Genomic DNA, 25,075 nt, shown 5'->3' with positions numbered 1-25,075 from the left:
AGCAGCGGCGATCGCCGCTGCCCCTCCCCTGGCCCAACTCCCGCTGTGAATGAAAACAGCGGGAGCGTGCCTCCGGCGGCACGCAAGCGCCGCCTACAGGGGGAGGAGTCCAGCGACGTAGGTCTACGTCGCTGGACGGAATCAAGCCACTTTGCCGCAGTACGGTCAACGTGACTGGTTGGCAAGTGATTAAACCAGTGGGTTGATTAAAAAAACCTGACTTGATTTCCCCAACCACAGAAATATAAAAAAGTGATGGCAGAAAAAAGACTGAGAAGTCCATCAAGTCAGTCCATTGTTTTTTTATTTTATTTATTTATTTTTTTTTTTCGTTTCAATATCTCTTTATTGTAATTTCTTTCTTTTTTTTCTCACAAAACAATAACAAACATATACACTGTACAAGGAAGAAAAGAAAAATCTAACAAAAAAAAATGTTGCATTAATATTATCAATCATAATAACATCATGCCCAAAAAAAGAATAGAAAAAGAAAAAAAAAATAAGGGGGGAGGGGACAAAGGGGGAAGGAAAAGCAAGGGAAGGAATAGGAAGTGGGGAAGTTCTCTTATTTTATTTTTATACATGTTTTGTATTTTTTGTTTTTGTAATTTTTTTGTCATTATTTTTTTTTTGTCTAAGTATAGATCTATGTTTGTCCCAAGCATGTTTGAAGCCATTTACTGTTTAATGTCTCACTACCTCTGGTGGAAGTTTACTCCAAGCATCAACTACCCTTGCAGTAAAATAATACTTTTGAAGATTAGTTTTGAACTTTCCTCCAGTTATTTTGAGATCATGTCACTCGATGTGGATGGAGGAATCCTCCCCACTGAGCTACTGTATTCTAATGGGGGGGGCAGACTTCCCCACTGTCAGAATACACTAGTCAACACTGCTGACTATAGCTGGTGGTACTGGAGGGGCAAACTCGACAAGGTGGTTGTGTAGATCAGTGTTTCTCAACCTTTTTTCAGTCAAGGCTCCCTTTAAAATGATGGACAGTCACAAGTTACCCCCTTCTAAAAATGAAAAAAAAAACTATTCTAATACTATGACATAATGCGGCAGCATCGAAACACGTAGGACAGCCAACATTAGAGGTGATTTATTCTTACAAAGCAAATACACTTTTGCACACTAGTATTAACTAGTGTTTCTCCTCTCTCTCAGTTTCTCTGCCTCACTCAGTTGATGTTGACGGAGAGGGGCAGGGGAGGGTCAAACAAGGATGCTGTGCAAGTAATCAGCAGACATGGGAGTAAGTCACACATGTGCAAGTCACAAGCAAGTCTCAAGTCTTAACCTTCAAGTCTCAAGCAAGTCCCAAGTTACTGTGGCGAAAAGCAAGCAAGTCAAGTCGAGTTCCTGCTAGAAGTCAAGTCAAGTAATTTATTTTGGTCAAGTCACAAATCAAGTCAAAATACCGATCTACCCCAACTTTCACCTTTAAATCAGTTATAAGTCAGTGGTCAGGGAAGGTTTTGTTTTATTTTCAACATTAACAAAACTGCTTAGTGCTTTTTTCTTGGCATATTAAAGAAACACTTTGAATGCCCAAACAGCTCAAAATCCTTCGTCCGGTCATGTTTCAACACCACGGTCACTAAAAACATGTTAAGTATTTCCATTGTTTAACAGCCAATGTCCTAAAAATCAGAACACACTGAGGTGTTTTAAGTGACTGTGGTGTCAGAAACATAACAGGCACATTCATTTTGCTTTAACACATCTTGAGAAAATGCAAATATTTAATAACTTAAAAAAATAAAGACATTTTGAGTCATATGTCTCAAGTTAAAGTCAAGTCTCAAGTCATGAATACCAAGTCAAAGTCAAGTAGGAGTATTTTATTAATTTTAGTCAAGCAAGTCTCAAGTCCTCAAACTGGTGACTTAAGTCTGACTTAAGTCAAGTCATGTGACTCAAGTCCCCCACCTCTGGCGATCAGCACCCTTCTTATCTTCACTGATGACATCACTGGTTGTTAGGATGCCGGTGGCTGGAAGGTTGAAATGATGCACCCTGTGGCTTTGTGTAACTAAAAGGCAGGCTTCATCCACCTGCTGGTTGGTATACCTTTTTGGGCAAGTTTTAAGCATTTTGCCAACGCAGCCCTGAAGAAACCTCAAGGTACCCCAGGGTGCCTGGGCATGCTGGTTGAAAAAGGCTGGCGTAGGAGTCAATCAGTAGATCAACATCTGTACAACCTCCCTGCCTCCCTCCCTACCTGGACCAGCTGAATTTTGATGCATGCATGGCCAGCTCTAGTCAATGGAATTGATTAACTAAAACTGGAGAGTGCAAAATCTGGTGCATCTCTGTATATAAACCAATCAGCTTCCATGTTTTTTTTTGTCAAAGCTTTATTGAACAAGCTGAAGTTAGAAGCTGGTTGGTTACCATGCACAGCTGCACCAGATTTCATAAATCAACCCCAATGTCTCCATGAGTCTTGGTTATTTCCAAAACAGCCTCCAGTAGGTACTGTATATGCAACTGTTACATGCAATAATCCAACCAGAATAGGTATAGATGGACCAGTGTTTTTTTCAGGTTTTTTTTTAGAGAAAGCCCGTAGTGTATGTGCCCCTGGGGTGGCAGCCCAGGGGTGCCTTAATTCTCACTGGTGAGGGGCAGCTCGCCTTGAGATTTTCGGCACTATGGTCACTGCACCTACGCACACTTTTTTAAGCACCTGCCTCTTGGGCAAGGCCTTTTGGCTTCGACCAGAGGAATTTTTATTCCGGCCCGGAAGGCCTGCCTTTGTTTTTCACTTAGGCACTAATTCACCTCTCCACTTCCCCTCCCCCACCTTTTTGTTTGTGTGTGTTTTTTCTTTGTAGTTTGTCACTTTTCTATCACCTTTTTTTCACCTGCACGACTTGTAGGGTGTGGGTCCTCGGGCCCTGCCTTGAGTCTTGGGAGGGGGTGGATATGGCCTTTTGGCTTGGTCTGCCCTCTCTCATGGGGTCTCCCTTCGGGGGAGCCCCACTTAGTACTCGGTGGGGGCTGTTTCGGCAGTCCCCCTGAAGAACGGGGTCAGTCTGGTTTTGGCCAGTCAGACCATGAGTACCTTAAATCCCTGTCAGGAGTCTTGCGCCCCGGGGGATCGAGGTTCGGGTCCTACCTCCTCGGAGGGAAGACCATTTGTTCGCACACCCTGTGCACTTTTTGTGTTCCTCACGTTTGTGTGTGTGCACTTTTTTATGCACCGGGTGAAGTCTTTTGAGTGTGTTTCACACGATACGGGCTTTAAGAAAGAAAGAGTGTTTTTTTCAGGGTTGCTTCGGTTGCTTCCTTTCTTTGTCAATTCCACTATCCAGAGGCATTTAGTTGTGGCACCAGTAACTAGTTTATTTTATGGTTGTCAGAGGCATGTATCCAGCAGCACTCATAGATCTCTTTTACCACTAGCTTTACTTTAATTCTTAGCTTACAAACAATGTTCTTTTCCTTACAAAGAAGTGAGGAAAAAAGTAGAATTCCCCTGTTTACACTCAACGGTCGGCTCCTTAGAGTCGGAAAAAAACAACTTTTTACCCTTGACATTTGGTGACTCACAGGATTTCTGCTTGACCCCGTGTTTGATTAGGTGTGTTAAAAGCTTTGCTACTGGAACTTTTCTGAAAGGTATCTTGCCTTTCACAGTGTGTGTTTCAGCAGGTAGAAGTACATTTATCACAATCTTGCTGTGCTCATGACTGCATTGATCTCATCTTAACCTCTGGCTTTTGGACATGTATCGGAACATAGCTATTGCTTGTTTATTTCCCCCTTGTAACCAATGCTTTTTCTAGTTTTTTTTTTCTTTTTCTATTAATTAAAATGTGATGGAAGATAAAGTAATGGGAATATAATAAGGCCATATTTGTGTTTTCCTTTATTTTAAAGAGTCAATAGACACAATGGTGGTTCTTTGGTTATAGGTGATTCCTGGTAAAAAGATGCAGATCCTGGTTTCTTATGTCTAAGATACTCCAAATGTGAGATCCTTCAGCTATAAATCTGGACTTTGTTCTCATTGACCTGAGAGTTTTGGGTGTTCCCAGCCAGATTTTCATGTTCCAACATTTCCTATTCCATTCTTTAACCAGTTTTCGACCGCTTACATTTTATTTACTGTGGTAGGCTCGCTCGTACAGGCAAAATGACGTAGATCTACGTCGCTCGCCTGGGAGGAGCTAGGAGGTGCATGCGCGCCGCCGATGGCGCACTCCCACCCCCGATCGTCAGTGGGAAAGCCGATGCGCGATCGCTCCCCGCTGAGAGGGAAGGACGGTCGGCTGTTGCAAACACAGCCAACCGTCCTTCTCCCTGGGATGATCACAGAGCTCATGTGATCCTGCTATATAGGATCACAGGGCTTTGTGATAATTTTACAAGCCCAACCCCCATGCAGTTAGAATCACTCCCCTAGGGTCACATTTAACCCCTTGATCACCCCTAGGTTAACCCCTTTCCTGCCAGTGTCATTATTACAGTAACAGTGCATATTTTTAGCACTGATTACTGTAGTAATGTCACTGGTACCCCCAAAAGTGTCAAAAATATCAGTTAGGGGTCCGATCTGTCCGCCGCAATGTTGCAGTCCCGCTAAAAATCACAGATCGCCGCCATTACTAGTAAAAAAAAGAAAAACAATAAAAATGGCATAAATCTTTCCCCTAGTTAGTAGACGCAATAACTTTTGCACAAACCAATCAAAATACGCTTATTGCATTTTTTTATACCAAAAATATGTAGCAGAAAACAAATTGGCCTAAAATGTTAAAACATTCCCATTTTTTTGGGAATGTTATATATCAGAAAGTGAAAAATATTGTTTTTTTTTTTTCAAAATTGTTGCGTTTTTGTTTATAACGCACAAAATAAAAATCGCACAGGTGATCGAATATCACCAAAAGAAAGCTCTATTTGTGGGAAAAAAAGGACGTAAATTTAGTTTGGGTACAGCGTCACACGACCGCGTAATTGTCCGTTAAAATAACGCAGTTCCGAATCGCAAAATAGGGCCTGGTCATTAAGGGGGCAAATCCTTCTGGTCTTAAAGTGGTAAAATATATAGGAGCGGATTTACTAAAACTGGAGAGTTGGTAATCTGGTGCAGTTTTGCATAAAAATCAATCAGCTTCAATTTTTTTATTTATTTTTTTTAACATATCAAAGCTTAATTTAACAAGTTAAAGTTAGAAGCTGATTGGCTACTATGCACAGCTGCACCAGATTTTGCACTCTCCAGTTTCAGTAAACCATATAGTTTTTATTTGCCAGATTATCAATGCAGATGAAGAAACTCAAGTGCAGGTATCTCCCCAATAGAGTCTTTGGGGTTGATTTAGTAAAATTGAAGAGTGCAAATTTGGTACGGCTGTGCATGGTAGCCAATCAGCTTCTAACTTCAGCTTGTTCAATTAAGCTTTGACTAAAAAACCTGAAGGCTGATTGGTTTCTCTGCAGAGTTGCACCAGATTTTGCACTCTCCAGTTTTAGTAAATCAACCCTACTGTGTATGTGGCGCAGGGTGGCTCTTAAGTGGAACTAAACTCTCTCAATCAACATTATCAACATTATGTCTAATCCTTATGCAGCTAGCATTAGTAAATAGATAGTGAGGTATATTATGTTTACTTGTTTTATTTTTAATTTTTTTTTTTTTTTTTACATGTTTTCAGTTGCATCCTAGTTTCTGGCCTAGGGCAAAATAATGTCATACATCCCAGGAGTCTACATGGGCATTTTTCTATCTGGAAGAAGAGAGGAGGGTCTTTCTTATCTAAGCACACCCCCCTGTCTGTATGCCTGAGCTAAGGGCAGATTGGTTACAGGAAGTACATGCTACATGAATCACCTCAAGATGGCCACAGCAAGAAATGCTAGGCGTGATTTTTGTTTTTTATTTTTACGTGATTTCTCTAGATAATAAAGTATTAGTAAATAGATAGGGAGGTATATTATATTTACTTGTTTTCATTAAAAGTTTTATTTTCTTTTTTTTTACAAGTTTTCAGTTGCTTCCTAGTTTCTGGCCTAGGGTAAAATAATGTCATACATCCCAGGAGTCTACATGGGCATTTTTCTATCTGGAAGAAAAAGAGGAGGGTCTTTCTTATCTAAGCACACCCTCCTGTCTGCATGCCTGAGCTAAGAAGGGATGGGTTACAGGAAGTAAATGCTACATGAATCACCTGCCCTTACTCAAGATGGCCACAGCAAGAAATACTAGGCGTGATTTTTGTTTTTTATTTTTAAGTGATTTCTCTAGAAAATAAAGTATTAGTAAATAGATAGGGAGGTATATTATATTAACTTGTTTTCATTAAAATTTTTATTTTTTTTACATGTTTTCAGTTGCTTCCTAGTTTCTGGCTTAGGGCAAAATAATGTCATACATCACAGGAGTCTACATGGGCATTTTTTATTTTATCTGGAAGAAGAGAGGAGGGTCTTTCTTATCTAAGCACACCCTCCTGTCTGTATGCCTGAGCTAAGGGCAGATGGGTTACAGGAAGTAAATGCTACATGAATCATCTGCCCTTACTCAAGATGGCCACAGCAAGAAATGCTAGGCTTGATATATATATATATATATATATATATATATATATATATATATATATATATATATATATATATATATATATATATGTATATATATATATATTTTTAAGTGATTTCTCAACAAAATAAAGCATTAGTAAATAGATAGGGAAGTATATTATATTTACTTGTTATCATTTAAATTTTTTATTTTTTTTACATGTTTTCAGTTGCTTCCTAGTTTCTGGACTAGGGAAAAATTATGTCATACATCCCAGGAGTCTACATGGGCATTTTTTTTATCTGGAAGAAGAAAGGAGGGTCTTTCTTATCCAAGCACACCCTCCTGTCTGTATGCCTGAGCTAAGGGCAGATGGGTTACAGGAAGTAAATGCTACATGAATCATCTGCCCTTACTCAAGATGGCTACAGCAAGAAATGATAGGTGTTTTTTTTTAAAGTGATTTCTCAACAAAATAAAGCATTAGTTATATAAAATAAAATAAAATAAAAATAAAAATAAAAATAAAAATAAAATAAAGCATTATTCTACGCATCTTTATCATTATTCTATGCATTATTCTATGCATCTTATTACTGTTTCTTGTTATGCATTGTATGCCTCAATCCTAAATAAAAAATCTTTTGTGGAAATAAAATAAAGCATTAGTAAATAGATAGGGAGGTATATTATATTTACTTGTTTTCATTTGAATTTTTATTTTTTTTATATGTTTTCGGTTGCTTCCTAGTTTCTGGCCTAGGGCAAAATAATGTTATACATCCCACTCATCTGCCCTTACTCAAGATGGCCACAGCAAGAAATGCTAGGCATTTTTTTAAGTGTTTCTCAACAAAATAAAGCATGGAGACATGCATTGATGAGTGGGTTTGTTTTAAATGTTAAAAATGAAATAAATAGCATTTTCAGTTTGTGGTGCTCAGATACACTTCAGTTCCACTTTCAGCGAATGTGAATAACAGATGAGTTGCTAAAAAAAAAAAAAAAAAAAAATCAGGAAAACTGATATAAAAATGTTATGTAAGTTGTGCACATTGTGCTAAATGTCATATACTTTTGAAATGCTGAAAACTTTTGAAGTGCCATTATTCTTAACTGATTTAGAACTAATTTATCATACATTTATTATTGCTACAAACTCTTTGTCTTTTCTTTCTGCAAGGTGACCTATACATCGGAGGTGTTGCCAAAGAAATGTACAAAACACTGCCAAAGCTTGTACACGCCAAGGAAGGATTCCAAGGCTGCCTTGCTTCTGTTGATCTGAATGGACGTCTTCCAGACTTGATCTCAGATGCTCTTTTGTGTAATGGACAAATAGAAAGAGGATGTGAAGGTACAGGAAGTTTTAATCAAAGTAGTTATATAGACAATAGTTTTCTCAGTGGTAAAACATCATCTGTTTCATTTTCCATGTGTACGTTAATACATCTCATGTTTATTTTACTTACGTATTTTTTAGCTATTTGTATTTGATAAAATATTTTGTTCTATGTATAGGTAACTGATATTTTTTTATACATGATTATAAATCATTTAGCACCAACAAAATTTTTAACTTTACAAATAATTAATAATTTTGATATTATTATTTTTTTTTATCTTTACTTTCTTATTGTACTTACATAAACTACAGTTTAAATTAGGATATTTTGGATTTTTATTTTTATTTTCGTAACAGTGTTCATATATAAATCTTTGATTTTATGTTGTTTTTGTTTTTTGTTTTTTTATCATTGCCATATCATTTGTTATTTTATTTTTTATTTTATTTTATGTAGTATTCACATTTTTATAAATAAATTTGTGTTTCATTTGTCTGAGGCTTTGTTTTTATTTTATATGAAACTATTATTATATATTTTTTTTCTTTACAAACTGTTAATTGAGATATATGTAGTACATAGTATTATGACAATATAGAAAAAATAATGCATGTCACAAATTTGTACCACAAAGAAAACAACAATTTAGAAGCACATAGAAAATCTCCAGAACACTTGGATCGCAAGAATTACACATATAGGCAAATTAGAAATTAAAAGTGCGCCCAGCGGTGCTAGGCATGTAGCCTCTGACAATGTGAACTTGTATAAGTTCAAGGTATAAGCATGTGAAGGTGGGTCGTCCACACATCCCATTTACAAGAAAAAAGTTGCATCCTATCCTGTAAAGTATATACTGTAGGATCCTTTCCAATAACATGGTACTAGATATGTGCATGACAAAAAAAATGTTTTGTTTCATTTAGATTAATTAATTTAGTTATTTAGTTTAATTAAATTTGGTTGATTCGTTCAATTCATATTCAAAATTTGTTTTATGTCTTTTTCTAATTTTCTTCGAATTTACCAATTTTTTTTGATTCGAAACGTTCCAAATTGATAAATCTTGAATTGGTCGAATTGTAAACTTTCGATTTTTTTCAATTAAAATGTGGCAAAGTGAACAAACAAAAGAAAAATCTTCATCAGATGGTTACAATGACACTTTAAGGCCCCTTTCCCACTTGTGCTGTGACTTTAGACTGCAAATCATTCTCCATGATTTCCAATGAGTACCGTTCATATCTGTGCAAAATCAAATTGCAACGACTTCAAAGTAGTCCCTGCACTACTTTGGGACGATTTTAATGCGTTTTGAGGTCCATAGACATAGGCATTGCTTCAAGTCCAGTCAAAATCGCGTCAAAATCGCTGTAAAATCACGGCAAAATCGTGTGACTTTTAGGTCGCATAAGTGTGAAAGGGGCCTAAATATTCTTTGGCTTAACAAAAACAGCATTATTTCGAAATTGTACTCTAATAACACACACATTTTTTTTATTTCAGAAATATGTTTACAGTTCAAATTCGACTAGAATTTGATGTAAAATTTGATTTGAATTAAAATTCGAATTTCCAAAATTTGGACAAATTTGGTTTTGTAATTCAGAGCAGTCAGTAAACTTTGTGTATATTGCAATTCAGGTATTCGGACATATTTGAATTTACAAATAACAAAAAATCTGTCCAAATATTTATTCGGAACGAAATTAACCGCACATGTCTACATGGTACCATCAACTCTATGAAGGATTTTTGATAAGGGAACCATTGGGGACTTCCAGTTTGGGCCAATCGCCCATACGGTCCAAACACAAATAGTGTGAATTAACCTTTCCTCTTTACGTAAAATACCTGGTATTGGAGAACCAATAAGGCACATCTGCATTGTTATCTTTTAAAGGAGTGCCTGATATTGCTGAGGCTATAACAGATACCTTTGCTCCACACAAGGGAAAGCTGCTCATAATTCCAAAAAAATATGTTTAATAAAGGAACCTGAGAGCGGACAGCAGCAAAAACAATCTTTAGTTTCCAGGATAGATAGCCCGAACCTTAGAGGGGGTATAATATCACCTGGTTAGTAATCAGGGCAGTCTCCCTAATCATCGCAAGTGATTTAGTACATTTTTGCAAATTATCCAGCATAACATCCCAGTCCTCAGGAGTAAATTATGTATCGCTATCAGTCCCCCATTTACGATAGAGGGTAATACAACGTGTCACGTCATTTCTCTAGTCTGGAACGCAGGTGGAATGCGGAACGGCGTCCCTGCTGTATGAATAGCTCTTGTGGATTATCTGTCTTGTAAGCGTTTTTTACTATTATGCGCAATTAATAAAACAGTGAAATACTACACTATGAAGGGCCTTCTGCTCATCTCTATCACTGGGCACATTAGGCAGTTTGTTAGCACCCCACAAATCGGGGGACACCCCTTAGAAACAGGGAAAGAACCCAGAGTTGAGAATCCACATATACAGTATGTACTCTACAATGAAGGTCCTTTGTTGGACTCATTATCACTATGTCCTCCTAAAAACTGTTCCATGCAGTAAATCACAGTGCACATCTATTTGAGTCAGTCCTGAACCCTGATGAAGAGGGAGTGAGTTTGGTCCCAGAAAGTGTTGGATTTTTTCTGCTTTGAATCAATTTTTCATGAAAAAACTTGGACTCTTGGGAGTTAGGTGTTCTTATTAACCACTTAAGCCCCGGAAGATTTTTACCCCCATTCCAACCAGGGGGTATTTTGCGATTCGGCACTGCGTGACTTTAACGGACAATTGCGCGGTCGTGCGACGCTGTACCTAAACAAATTTGGCATCCTTTTTTTCCCACAAACAGAGCTTTCTTTTGGTGGTATTTGATCACCTGTGCGATTTTTTGATCACGCGCTATAAACAAAAAAAGAGCGTCAATTTTGCAAAAATAGCAATATTTTTCACATTTTTTTATATGAAATTCCCCCCCAAAAAAATGTAAAAATCAAAATTTTTTAACATTTTCGGCCAATTTGTTTTATGCTACCTATGTTTGGTAAAAAAAAATCGCAAAAAGCGTATTTTGATTGGTTTGCGCAAAAGTTATCGCGTTTACTAACAAAGGGAAAGATTTTTGTCATTTTTGTTGTTTTTTTTTTTTAACGCGTAATGGCGGCGATCTGCGATTTTATTTGCGGTACTGCGACATTGGGGCGGACAGATCGGACCCTTGACTGACATTTTTGACACTTTTGGGGTTACCAGTGACATTTCTACAGTAATCAGTGCTATACATATGCACTGTTACTGTAAAAATACACTGGGAGTGAAGGGGTTAACTTTATTTGGGAGGGAGGGGCTGTGTGTGTCCCTAGGGGCGTGCTTTCTACTGTAATTGGCTGTGGCTTGAGCTGTAAGGACACTAATCAACGGATCTACATAGTAGATCCGTGTGATCAGTGTTTTTACACCGAGGAGAATGACAGGTGGCTTGTTTACACAAGCCGCTTGACTTTCTCCCTCTCCCCCGCCGATCGCCGAGTGACCGGCGGACATCGGGTCCGCCGGTCACACGCGTGGGGGGGTCCGTGACCACGCTGGAACGGGAGCGCGCCTAGACCCTCACAAGCTAGTGACGTAGCCCTACGTCACTTTGCCTGTGAGGGGCTGACTGCCGACGTAGATCGGCGTTAGGCAGTCGGCAAGTGGTTAAACTTTATATTTGAGCAATAAAAACATGACAGTGGTACTAAACATTTCTCTCACTATCCAAAACTATAAATGTTTCTAGATGGAGGTGGGCTTTAACTTAAAGTGGAGTTCCGGTTCCGGCCTATTTCGAAACTTTAGTAATTCCTTGAGTGCTCGCTATGCTGATCAACAATTGGGCATTTTCAATTTTTTTCGGAGGTCCCTTACCTTATTTTCAGGGCATTTTTGATTGTACTTCCTGCTTCTCCCCCCTTTGTGGCCGCAGCCACTGACATCACTTTCGCCTTTGCATTGCATCCTGGGAGCTGTTTGTCATCACTCCCAGGAGGCTGGAATCAGGAAGAACTCCCTGGAATCAGGAAGAAGGACACAGCAGATTACACTGCGGCTTCAGATGCCCACATCCAAGATGGCCGCGCTCAGACAGCGTTTTTAAAAGTAAGATTTTGACTAAAATCCAATACTGTACACCTTGTAAGTATAAGAATAGCGGTTCTGTACAGGGCGATGGACTAGTATTATAGGGGTATTTTTAATAAAAAAGGTATTTGAGGCCGGAACTCCGCTTTAATTACAGACATGGGACTAGCTGTATCCAACTGACCTTCTATTAACCATCTATAGTCCACCTATAGAACAGCAGCACTTAGATTGCGGAAGGGATGAGAAGCAATGGAAAACAGGCTGTGGTGCAGTGCACAATGATGTCCATTCACCATTGAAAGCTTGTAAAAAGAGGAGGGATCTCATCAGTTTGCCGCTGCTCCTTCCTTGTCCAGTCATAGGCTAGGAAGGGTCCTAGAGCAGGCTGCACTGTCCTGCTGCAGAATAATGAGCAGGGAGGCCCTAGAGAGTGCAGGATTATCTGATAGGGTTTCCTGGATCATATGGCCATATGAAAAAAAAAAAAATAATAAATTCAAGTGAATAAAAAAAACAAAACAGAAAAAACACACATATGTATTGAATCTACTGTAAGCAGTATATTCACCATGGAGTTCAGATTACACTTTATGATTTTTTTACTGAGCCGAAGACGGGTTCTATTTTAATATAATGGACATTAATGTTTCAGGATACTTACATTTTCAGGGAAAAAATACACTAAAATGAATATGTATTATATTATGCACACAAGCACAATATATTAACATTTTTAAAAGGTATTAAAGATAAGGTCAAGTAAGGTAGATAGGTACCAAACATGTCAAGTCAAGGAGATAGGTACCAAACATATCATGTCAAGTAGATAGGTACCAAACATGTCACGTCAAGTAGATAGGTACCAAACATGTCAAGTCAAGTAGATAGGTACCAAACATGTCAAGTCAAGGAGATAGGTACCAAACATATCATGTCAAGTAGATAGGTACCAAACATGTCATATCAAGTAGATAGGTACCAAACATGTCATGTCAAGTAGATAGGTACCAAACATGTCAAGTCAAGTAGATAGGTACCAAACATGTCAAGTCAAGTAGATAGGTACCAAACATGTCATGTCAAGTAGATAGGTACCAAACATGTCAAGTCAAGTAGATAGGTACCAAACATGTCATGTCAAGTAGATAGGTACCAAACATGTCAAGTCAAGTAGATAGGTACCAAACATGTCAAGTCAAGTAGATAGGTACCAAACATGTCATGTCAAGTAGATAGGCACCAAACATGTCATATCAAGTAGATAGGTACCAAACATGTCAAGTCAAGGAGATAGGTACCAAACATATCATGTCAAGTAGATAGGTACCAAACATGTCATATCAAGTAGATAGGTACCAAACATGTCATGTCAAGTAGATAGGTACCAAACATGTCAAGTCAAGTAGATAGGTACCAAACATGTCAAGTCAAGTAGATAGGTACCAAACATGTCATGTCAAGTAGATAGGTACCAAACATGTCAAGTCAAGTAGATAGGTACCAAACATGTCATGTCAAGTAGATAGGTACCAAACATGTCAAGTCAAGTAGATAGGTACCAAACATGTCATGTCAAGTAGATAGGTACCAAACATGTCATGTCAAGTAGATAGGTACCAAACATGTCATGTCAAGGAGATAGGTACCAAACATGTCAAGTCAAGTAGATAGGCACCAAACATGTCATGTCAAGTAGATAGGCACCAAACATGTCATGTCAAGTAGATAGGTACCAAACATGTCATGTCAAGCAGATAGGTACCAAACATGTCAAGTCAAGGAGATAGGTACCAAACATGTCAAGTCAAGGAGATAGGTAACAAACATGTCATGTTAAGTAGATAGGTACCAAAGGTGTCAAGACTCATGCACCTGACATTTCCAGGTTATCATTGTAGAGTTAATCATGAATGATGAATGATGTTCCTAGAATTATTGCTCTCACTCTGATATTTGTGGAGATAACTCACATATGCATACGAGATCTATGTGTGCATTTGCATTTGTCTTTATGCTGGAGGGCAGGGTGCTTTAATTTATTTATTTTTATTTTTTTTTTACTATTTTTATTTATTTCACTACATTTTTATTTTTTTACACGTTTTACTTTTTTTTTTTTCATTGAACTTTATTGTAATCACAAGGAGGCTAACAGCCCCCCTATTTGATAGCTTTATTGTGACAAATACTCTTTATGGAGACAACAAGGGTCTATTAGACATATATATATATATATATATATATATATATATATATATATATATATATACAGTGGTTAGCAAGTTAGCAAGTGGTGGTTAAAAGCAATCCCGATTTAGATACATGTGTATAAATTGGATGCACTAAAATATGTATTTTTATGTAGACCTCAAAACATGTGGGAGCAGACTTAGTCCCACCGTGCCTTACATATGAATTTAAGATAATGTTGAGTTATCTTAATTTCATTGATTCTTAAGTATCTGCAGTGTGGTGCAATGTCTCCGAAATGTAACAGTTTGCTGTTCTTAGGGTGGATTATCAGCTCTTCTGGGAATTACTAGCAGTAAGGCTCCCATAACAAAGAGACGTGAATATGCTTCAGTGAATTGTGCTTGCTGTCTGTAGATGGACTACATTGGTTAGATGTCTCAATTCACACATTCATCCTGCAAATAATCCAATCCATTCCTGTAGCACAGACTTGTGGGTATGCCATTTACATAAGTCCGTTCAATCGACTGAGTCTGTGCTCCAGAGATAGAGTGACTTATTTGCAGTATACATGAGCAAACCTTATCCAGCTGTAACCAACAGAACAGCCTTTATTAATTGAGGTAATGAAAAGAGCAATGGTGTGCAATACCCTTATAGCAGCCAACCCGGTTTCAGCTTTCAGGTCGGGGTAATTAGAACAATAACTAATGACGGTCACGGCACTTTCCTCCTTGCGGTTTGCTTGAGCGAATTGAAATGTCTTCCTTTAAAGTATAAAATGGTAGTAATACTTGAGACTGTCTTGCATCCAGCATTTGTTTCATTATTGTTGAAATAACCGTATGGTTCCCTTTAAAAAGGGAATTAGTTTATAGTTCTTTAATTTTTGTCTCATGTTGAGCTAAAATAAAGTCAATCAGATTAGGTAGTTGGCTAAACATGTTTTTTGCTTAAAGCAGAGTTACACCCAAAAGTGGATCTCCACTTATCTACTTCCTCCCCCCCTCCGGTGCCACATTTGGCACCTTTCAAGGCGGGGAGGGAAGAGCAGATACACATTAAACACAGGTACCCACTCCCACTTCCGTATAAGGGTGCAGCGGCAATCTACGTAATTTTTGGCCTCTCCTCCTTTCCCCTGTTGCCTTCTGGGATATGGTCCCCACACACAGGTCCCAGAAGACAGCAGGGCCATTCAAAATTCACATGCGCAGTAGCAAACATGCTACCCACTCCCACTTCTGTGCAAGGGTGCCACGGGGATCTACTGCATTTGTGGCCCCTCCTCCTTCCCCCTGTTGCCTTCTGGGATAAGGTCCCCACAAACAGGTCCCAGAAGACAGCAGGGCCATTCAAAATTCACATGCACAGTAGCAAACATGCTACCCACTCCCACTTCCGTGCAAGGGTGCCACGGGGATCTACTGCATTTGTGGCCCCTCCTCCTTCCCCCTGTTGCCTTCTGGGATATGGTCCCCACACACAGGTCCCAGAAGACAGCAGAGCCATTCAAAATTCACATGCGCAGTAGCAAACATGCTACCCACTCCCACTTCCGTGCAAGGGTACCACGGGGATCTACTGCATTTGTGGCCCCTCCTCCTTCCCCCTGTTGCCTTCTGGGATAAGGTCCCCACACACAGGTCCTAGAGGACAGCAGAGCCATTCAAAATTCACACGCGCAGTAGCAAACATGCTACCCACTCCCACTTCCGTGTAAGGGTGCCACGGCAATCTACGACATTTGTGGACCCTCCCCCTCTCCCCCTGCTGCCTTCTGGGATAAGGTCCCCACACACAGGTCCCAGAAGACAGCGGGGCCATTCAGAACTAACATGCGCAGTAGGAAACAGGCTGCGAAGCTGCAAAGGCTTCACAGACTGTTGTTCCATCAGCTGGGATTTCCCAAGACAATTATTTATTTAGTTTGCCATAATCAAAATTCACACCGGCAATAAAAAAAGGCAGTGACTCCAATGAGCAGTTTAAAGATTTATTTCCCACTGACATTTAATAAATTATATATTCTTCACAGGTTCACGCCTCGGCTTCTTCCGAGTTTCATGGTTCAATGACCAATATTACCAATCAATATGATTAAATAACAGAAATAAATTGAAAATCCACCCTTTGCGTGATTTACAATTGATTTTTCCTTTTTTTTTTCAGCTTAACCCTTACAAGAACCAAAAGCTTTGATTTTAACATTATGTTTGTTCCACTTTCCCATCTAATGAAGGTTGGACGGAGGGGAATGTATTGCCACCTTGTACAGGGGCCACACATTAATTGGATCTTGTGCTAGATTAGAACTTCACTCGTCAATTTTCTTCAAACTGCAAACTCCATTTGCTAAATTCAATAATGACTTTTTCTTGGATGAAATGGGCACTGCCTTGGAATTTGATTGAATTCCATCAAACTTCTCATTCTTTTTCCCCTCACTATACTGATCTCTATCATTGCCCTTATTTTTCTTTTTTTTAATGCATAGTTATCCTATCACTTAACAGGATTCTTCAAGCCTTTCCATGAGATGTTTAAGCTTCAGTTGATGTGGATAACTTGAGCTTTGAACTGGGCTTGTTTCCAGTCCCTGGAAAATTTATGTCATGTAGTTAATGTCAATCACACGTATTGTTAAGAATAAGCAGCACCTTAGAGGTATTTAGCGCTTTGCAGGAGTAAATGACAAAGCTTTCAAATGATAATGTGAAATTAGTTAAATGATACATTTAGAATTATTACCACAGTTACCTGAAAAATAAAAAAAGTTAATATCTAAAACGCATTAGGAAAGAAGTAATTATCCTAAATGCTTGGTACCTTTACATTTTATGAATAGCAAGCAGTCTTTCTGTAGTTGGGAACAGCTAATCAAAAATTTAGTGTAGTTGAGACTACCAAACCCAAATTATCAGCAGATCTAACCCATAGCAAAGAGGAGGTTTTCTGTGTGGACTCCATTGGATGAATTGGTTTGCCATGTGGACTAATAAAATGGCTACTGGGACACAATAAAGCTCAACTGAACTTCCAGTTTAAGGCCATATTTACAAGTGAATACCGCTCCGTACACCAGTGCAAAGGGCTGTATTTCCCCGCATGGGATGCACAGGTGTTCCATGCAGCCGTGTACAGGCCACCTGTACAAAACAATCACAGCCTGGTGGAAGGCTGCACAGATCTGCACTAATCTCCAAGTGCATCCCTGACTTTAAATCCATGTGGGACTAATGCACAGATCAGGATGCAGTCAGACTTCATTGTGTTCCATGCATGATTCTGGTACCGATGTAAAGTCTGGGGTGCGGTTGGAGATCCATACAGGTCCATTCAGCTGTCAATGATTTGAACACTAGGCACCCTGCGGGTAAAGACACAGTTCGGGAGTGCTGAATGGTACACTTATGTGAATAAAATAATAGTGCAGAGCAATCCTAAAATATAACAACCACGAATAAGATGATAATCAAATGTAAATATATATATATAAATATAAAAATATATAAAATAGTCCAAAGTGCAGAGCCAGATAACCGTGGAGGAGAAAGTCCTTTGATGCAGATGATGGAAATGAGAGCCCAAACAGGCTGGTGAACATTCAATACAGTGTGCCTTCTCGGTGCTCAAAAATTCCCACCGCCAGGCATTTTCTGCCTCTCACCTTATGACATAGACCCTGCAGGGTCAAACCCTTATCTCATCCACTCTCAAGGGACACAGCTTTCAAAGGATAAAGAACGAAACAGGAATAGTGAGGTCCCACTACTTAGCAGAAAGCGGTATCCTGACTAAGCCTATAAAATAAGGGGATGGTGGAGAGGGTATCAAAAACCAGTGAGTCTGAGCATCGAGAAAGAACAAATGAAGAAGAATAGATAATAATAACAATAACAATAATAATAATAAATACTCATTTTATTAATACATATACAGTGGGTACGGAAAGTATTCAGACCCCATAAAATTTTTCACTCTTTGTTATATTGCAGCCATTTGCTAAAATCATTTAGGTTCATTCTTCTTCCTCATGAATGTACACATAGCACCCCATACTGACAGAAAAACACAGAATTGTTGACATTGTTGCAGATTTATTAAAAAAGAAAAACTGAAATATCACATGTTCCTAAGTATTCAGACCCTTTGCTCAGTATTTAGTAGAAGCCCCCTTTTGATCTAATACAGCCAGGAGTCTTTTTGGGAAAGATGCAACAAGTCTTTCACACCTGGATTTGGGGATCCTCTGCCATTCCTCCTTGCAGATCCTCTCCAGTTCTGTCAGGTTGGATGGTAAACGTTGGTGGACAGCCATTTTTAGGTCTCTCCAGAGATGCTCAATTGGGTTTAAGTCAGGGCTCTGGCTGGGCCATTCAAGAACAGTCACAGAGTTGTTGTGAAGCCACTCCTTCGTTATTTTAGCTGTGTGCTTAGGGTCATTGTTTTGTTGGAAGGTAAACCTTCAGCCCAGTCTGAGGTCCAGAGCACTCTGGAGAAGGTTTTTGTCCAGGATATCCCTGTACTTGGCCACATTCATCTTTCCCTCGATTGCAACCAGTCGTCCTATCCCTGTAGCTGAAAAACACCCCCACAGCATGATGCTGCCACCACCATGCTTCACTGTTGGGACTGTATTGGACAGGTGATGAGCAGTGCCTGGTTTTCTCCACACATACCGCTTAGAATTAAGGCCAAAAAGTTCTATTTTGGTCTCATCAGACCAGAGAATCTTATTTCTCACCATCTTGGAGTCCTTCAGGTGTTTTTTAGCAAACTCCATGCGGGGTTTCATGTGTCTTACACTGAGGAGAGGCTTCCATCGGGCCACTCTGCCATAAAGCCCCGACTGGTGGAGGGCTGCAGTGATGGTTGACTTTCTCCAACTTTCTCCCATCTCCTGACTGCATCTCTGGAGCTCAGCCACAGTGATCTTTGGGTTTTTCTTTACCTCTCTCACCAAGGCTCTTCTCCCCCGATAGCTCAGTTTAGCCAGACGGCCAGCTCTAGGAAGGGTTCTGGTCGTCCCAAATGTCTTCCATTTGAGGATTATGGAGGCCACTGTGCTCTTAGGAACTTTAAGTGCAGCAGAAATCTTTTTGTAACCTTGGCCAGATCTGTGCCTTGCCACAATTCTGTCTCTGGGCTCTTCAGGCAGTTCCTTTGACCTCATGATTCTCATTTGCTCTGACATGCATTGTGATCTGGAAGGTCTTATATAGACAGGTGTGTGGCTTTCCTAATCAAGTCCAATCAGTATAATCAAACACAGCTGGACTCAAATGAAGGTGTAGAACCATCTCAAGGATGATCAGAAGAAATGGAAAGCACCTGAGTTAAATATATGAGTGTCACAGCAAAGGGTCTGAATACTTAGGACCATGTGATATTTCAGTTTTTCTTTTTTAATAAATCTGCAACAATGTCAACAATTCTGTGTTTTTCTGTCAGTATGGAGTGCTATGTGTACATTCATGAGGAAGAAGAATGAACTTAAATGATTTTAGCAAATGGCTGCAATATAACAAAGAGTGAAAAATTTAAGGGGGTCTGAATACTTTCCGTACCCACTGTATAAACATTAAAATGGAACAGTATCCATGAACCTGACATCACATATCTCACAATGATAGTGCAGGCAATTGTTGTAGCGACATGTATTTTTTGGTATTGTAGGGATATCTTACCATGTGACTATAGTCTATCCAACAACCAATCTTTTGAAGCACAGCTTCCAAAGGAATCACTACACAAGCTATGCAAGATCCTCTCAGCAAGATGTCATAACTGGTCAAATGTTTCAATTCTGGAACACCTCATTGTATCCCGATAAAAACAGCTAAATTGCAGAGCGTGCAGAGTGCTGTGTTGCTTCCTGATATACTCATTAAAGATGGCCACGGATCACATGACCTTCTCCCCGTACGCGTTACGTCCTTACGGTGGGCGGCACACTGTATTGAACGTTCACAAGTCTGTTTGGGCTCTCATTTCCATCATCTGCATCAAAGGACTTTCTCCTCCACGGTTATGGCTCTGCACTTTGGACTATTTCATATATTTTTATATTTATATATTTATATATATTTACATTTGATTATCATCATATTGGTGGTTGTTATATTTTAGGATTGCGCTGCACTATTATTTCATATGTACATCAAAGGTTTTTTCAGGTTGCCCTTGAGTGTCAGCTGCTAGTCTATTCTTCATTTACTTACGTTCAGCGCTGAATTTTTCTTTATTTTAAGTACTTATGTGAATGAGGCCTAAATCAGCTAAATGCATTCCAGATGCATCAAGACAAAAGTTTTTCAATATGACAATCTTACAGTTGGTTTTCCTACAAAAGCAGATACAGTTGTAGAAAAGCACGTCGCCTCCAGCAGCTGCATACCGAGCCCCTTTCTCCCTTTGTATTTTTTATATCACCCTTACATACCTATTTTTGAACTTCTACTGTAGGTCAAGTATATCTCTGACGTTACAGAGTTCTCGTCTAGGCGAGACAGATGAGGGCTTGGAAAGACCAAAAACTGGGACTTTGCCGGTACCAGTAGACATTCAATTATTAACAGCAGAATTTAAAATAGTAGAATTTTATTGCATAGAATATAAAAATCATCCGCGTTATTCTATGCAATAAAATTCTACTATTTTAAATTCTCCTGTTAATAATCGAATGTCTACTGGTACCGGCAAAGTCCCAGTTTTTGGTCTTTCCAAGCCCTCATCTGTCTCGCCTAGGCAAGAACTCTGTAACGTCAGAGATATACTTTACACAAGTAATGTAGGGACGGTGGTACCACTGTGCTAATTTTTCATGTACACCCCTATATCCCTTTGACACACCTTAATCCTTTTTCTACTGTAGGTCATTACAGTCCCCCCCCCCCCCAGTGGGGAACCTGCCTTTTTTTTGTTTTTGTGCATTAGGGATGAGACCTACCTCTTAATTCAAACCCTCATTCCCCACCTTCCCCCTTCTTTTGTGGGAACAATAGGTACAGGTGAAATTCGAAAAAATTAGAATATCGTGCAAAAGTTCACTTATTTCTGTAATGCAACTTAAAAGGGGAAACTAATATATGAGATAGACTCATTACATGCAAAGCAAGATAGTTCAAGCAGTGATTTGTCATAATTGTTATGATTATGGCTTACAGCTCATGAAAAGCCAAAATCCACAATCTCAGTAAATTAGAATAGTACATGCAATCAATAAAACAAGGAGTGTACATAGAACAATATCAGACCTCTGAAAAGTATAATCATGCATATGCACTCAGTACATGGTTTGAGCCCCTTTTGCAGCAATTACTGCCTTAATGTGGCGTGGCATGGAGGTGATCAGCCTGTGGCACTGCTGAGAAAGCCCAGGTTGCTTTGATAGCGGCCATCAGCTCGTCTTGACAATACCCCACAGATTCTCTATGGGGTTTAGGTCAGGTGAGTTTGCTGGCCAATCAAGCACAGTGATCCCAAGATCATGTGACCAGGTATTGGTAGTTTTGGCAGTGTGGGTAGGTGCCAAGTCCTGTTGGAAAATGAAATCAGCATCTCCATAAAGCTGGTCAGCAGTTGGAATCATGAAGTGGTTGAATACCATGAATAGGGGGGCACATATATCTGGTCTTTCTCTTCTCTACATATACCTACCCTGAGAATATTTATTGCACCTGATGAACCCGAAAATCTTCCTAAGCTGGTGTTGACTACCTGTAATAGGGGGCACATATATCTGGTGAGTGGAATGTGCATGTGATTGCTTGTGGAGAAGTGGACATTTGCACAAGCCACTGATGTTTTTTTAAGGCACCTTTCACACTTATGCGACCTAAAAGTCACACGATTTTGCCGCAATTTTGTCGTGATTTTGCCTCAATTTTGACTGGAGTTGAAGCAATGCCTATGTCTTTGGATCTCAAAATGCATTAAAATCATAGTGCAGAGACTACTTTGAAGTCGTTGTGACTTGAAGTCGTACAGATATGAACAGGTACTCATTGGAAATCATGGAGTACGACTTGTCATGGGACTTTGCAGTCCCAAAGTGTGATATATATATCTGGTGAGTTGAATGTGCATGTGATTGCTGGTGGAGGAGTGGACATTTGCACAAGCCATGGGTGTTTTTTTTAAGGGAATTCTCATGGGATATCTATATTATTTGGGACTTTATGAACACTGTATTTGTATTCATTTCACATAAGAACCTTTTCACTTTCTGTTTTATATTTATACAATATTTATTTCTAGATGTAAGGGGCTATTTTTGTGCTTCTATGTATTGAGCACTAGTTTAAAGAAAAAAGGATACAGTCAACCAAATCAATATTACTTGGTCTAACGAAGCAGACTCGATGGACCACTTGGTCTTTTTTTCTGCCGTCACTCTTCTATGTATCTAAAGAAGTGCCGTCATTGTTTAACAATATCGCCACTTTTTCTGCTTTATTTGTATGCTTCTAGACCTACGTAGATAAAAAAAAAAAAAAACAAACATAATTCTGAGGACCAGAAGAGAATTGTATTATAAATCTCTATCTTTATATTGTAACTAAAGGTTGACTCCAAAGAATAAAGTCAATCTTTGGGATGACCCTAAATCTATAGATTTTCTACTCGAGTGAATTCCTATTGCCCCGGCTGATCTCCACCTATAAGATAGAAATAAATGGATGTACGAGTCTTATTCCCCAATAAAAAATTATAAAAGGGATGTGGAGAGAGGATTAAGTTTATGTGTCCTTGTCAGGACTATATATTTAGAGAAATAAATGCAAGAACTTCAAAAATTCATCTCCAGTATTGTATACCAGCAATACATTGTCAAGACAATTTGAAGATTATCTAAACCCTGGAACAAAAACATAATATATTACAGCTTGCCTGTCTTTAGATGTGGTGATTGTATTATTTCCCTTTTTCAGGCTTTTCTTTTCTGTTGATCTTTCCAGTAACACTTCCAATCATGGGGGAGCATAGCTTACTCACTATACTGCATCTATGGAGAAGAAGCACCATGGAACATTACTATAGAACAGGACAACAAACACTTCATTTCTCTTTTCCATAACATAGAAGGGAGGGGTTATGTACAGTGCCGGGACAAGAGGTGGGCAGGAGGGGCGGCTGCCCTGGGCACTGTGGTATCATGTGAGGTTTGGGGGCATCCAGGGCTGGGACAAGGGGTGGGCAGGAGGAGCGGCTGCCCTGGGCACTGTGGTATCATGTGAGGTTTGGGGGCATCCAGGGCTGGGACAAGGGTGGGTAAGAGGGCGGTTTCCCTGGGCGCAATAGTTTATTGCAGGGATGGGGGCGCCCTGAACCTAACACTAAGGGAAGAGGGGACGCAATTTGGCATCTTTGATGGCCTTGTCCCGGGACTGGTTATGTAGTCCTCAGAGATAGCTGGGAACAAAGTAATTGAGAAAAATGCACCACAAGCAGAAAGCACAGGAAGTGTTTATCTCACAAGAGGGCAGGATCAACAGGTAACTTTTGCACTTATCGAACAAATACGAAAAATACTTTTTTATTGAATAATTAAGGCATATGTCTAGGCAGAGCTTTTTTTCTCAGAGAATAGGTACAGGTACTTTCCGCTTCCAAGTCATCCCTTGTCTCCACCCACTTCTGAGAATGGTCCTCTGCAGCCAAGAACAATAGATCCCCCTAGCAACAATATAACCCCCCCCAGCAACAATAGATTCATGCAGCAACAACAAACCCCCAGAAACAATAGACCCCCAGCAGCAATAGATCCCACAACAGCGCTAAAATGCCCCCAAACAACAATAGCCCCTGCCCCAGTACCAATAGATTCTACACCAGCACAAAATGCCCCCAAACAACACTAGGCTCCCAATGTAATAATACAGTAGATTCCCCAGCAACCAGCATCAATAGACCATCCAGCAGCCAGCAACAATGGAACCCTCCCCCAACAATCCCCCCAGGCACAAATAGATCCCCCACTAGCAACAGTAGACCGCCCTAGCAACCGATCACCCCCCCCCCCTCCACTGGCAACAATAGATCCTCCCTCAAGCAGCCAGCATCAATAGACCCTCCAGTATACCCGATTCTGGTTCTGGAGGAGCCGGAACTGCATCCCCTTACGTTCCAACTGAAAAAAGCCCTGCATCTAGATAATTAAAAAAAAAAAACAGCAAAAGGGACATTACTTACATTTATTGTGAAGTGTTCCTTGTACTGTTGTTGGCTGAAATGTAAATGTAAATCCCCCCCCCCCCCCCATACCTTACAGTCAAAATCTTAATACTAGCACTGGACCTGACACAAGCAGTCATTAAGTGTGCCAACTATACCCAACCTTTCCTCCACCCCTCCTTTATTCACAGAAGATGTACTAAAGCTATCATTAATTAAATGTGCTCTATGAATGGAGGACAGGTGGATGAATGAAAGGTCTCCCTCCTCCATTCATAGAGCACTATCCTTTGGTGGAAGCCTTGGTACAGTGCCCATCCTTGGAGGAGAGGGGGAAGAAAGGGTGGCATAGTCTGCACTCTTGAGGAGTGCCTATGACGGGTACAGCCAATAGTTTTAACTTACACAGCACTAAAAGATTACAGCTGCGAGGGTATGGGGAGGTGGGTGGACAGAGGGTTTTTGATTTAAACTATAACAGCTGGCACCAGCACAAGAGATACTTCACACTAAATATAAGTGCCATCCCTTGTGCTGTTCACTGCCAGGTTCCCTTCCCGGCAATGGCGGCGGCAGCTCCCGTCAGCTGACGGAAACATCAGCTGCGGTGCCGACATCGCTGGACTCCAGGACAGGTAAGTGTCCTAATATTAAAAGTCAGCAGCTACAGTATGTGTGGATGCTGACTTTTAATTTT

The 25,075-nt window shown here is 39.7% G+C and overlaps 1 protein-coding gene across 29 annotated transcripts in view; it reads left to right on the top strand.

Moving 5' to 3' along the window:
* NRXN1 (neurexin 1) overlaps positions 1-25,075 on the top strand; it is a 2,145,734-nt gene that overhangs the window by 1,292,064 nt on the left and 828,595 nt on the right. For all 29 annotated transcript variants that reach the window (XM_082249472.1, XM_082249474.1, XM_082249501.1 and 26 more), the window contains one exon: positions 7,725-7,898. In XM_082249472.1, the coding sequence (XP_082105598.1) occupies positions 7,725-7,898 (174 nt within the window). The remainder of the gene's footprint in view (positions 1-7,724; positions 7,899-25,075) is intronic.

Source organism: Pelophylax lessonae (genome assembly GCF_965119305.1).
Source record: "Pelophylax lessonae genome assembly, chromosome: 3".
Taxonomy (NCBI): Eukaryota; Metazoa; Chordata; class Amphibia; order Anura; family Ranidae; genus Pelophylax; species Pelophylax lessonae.
This window is presented reverse-complemented; position numbering and strand designations above follow the sequence as displayed.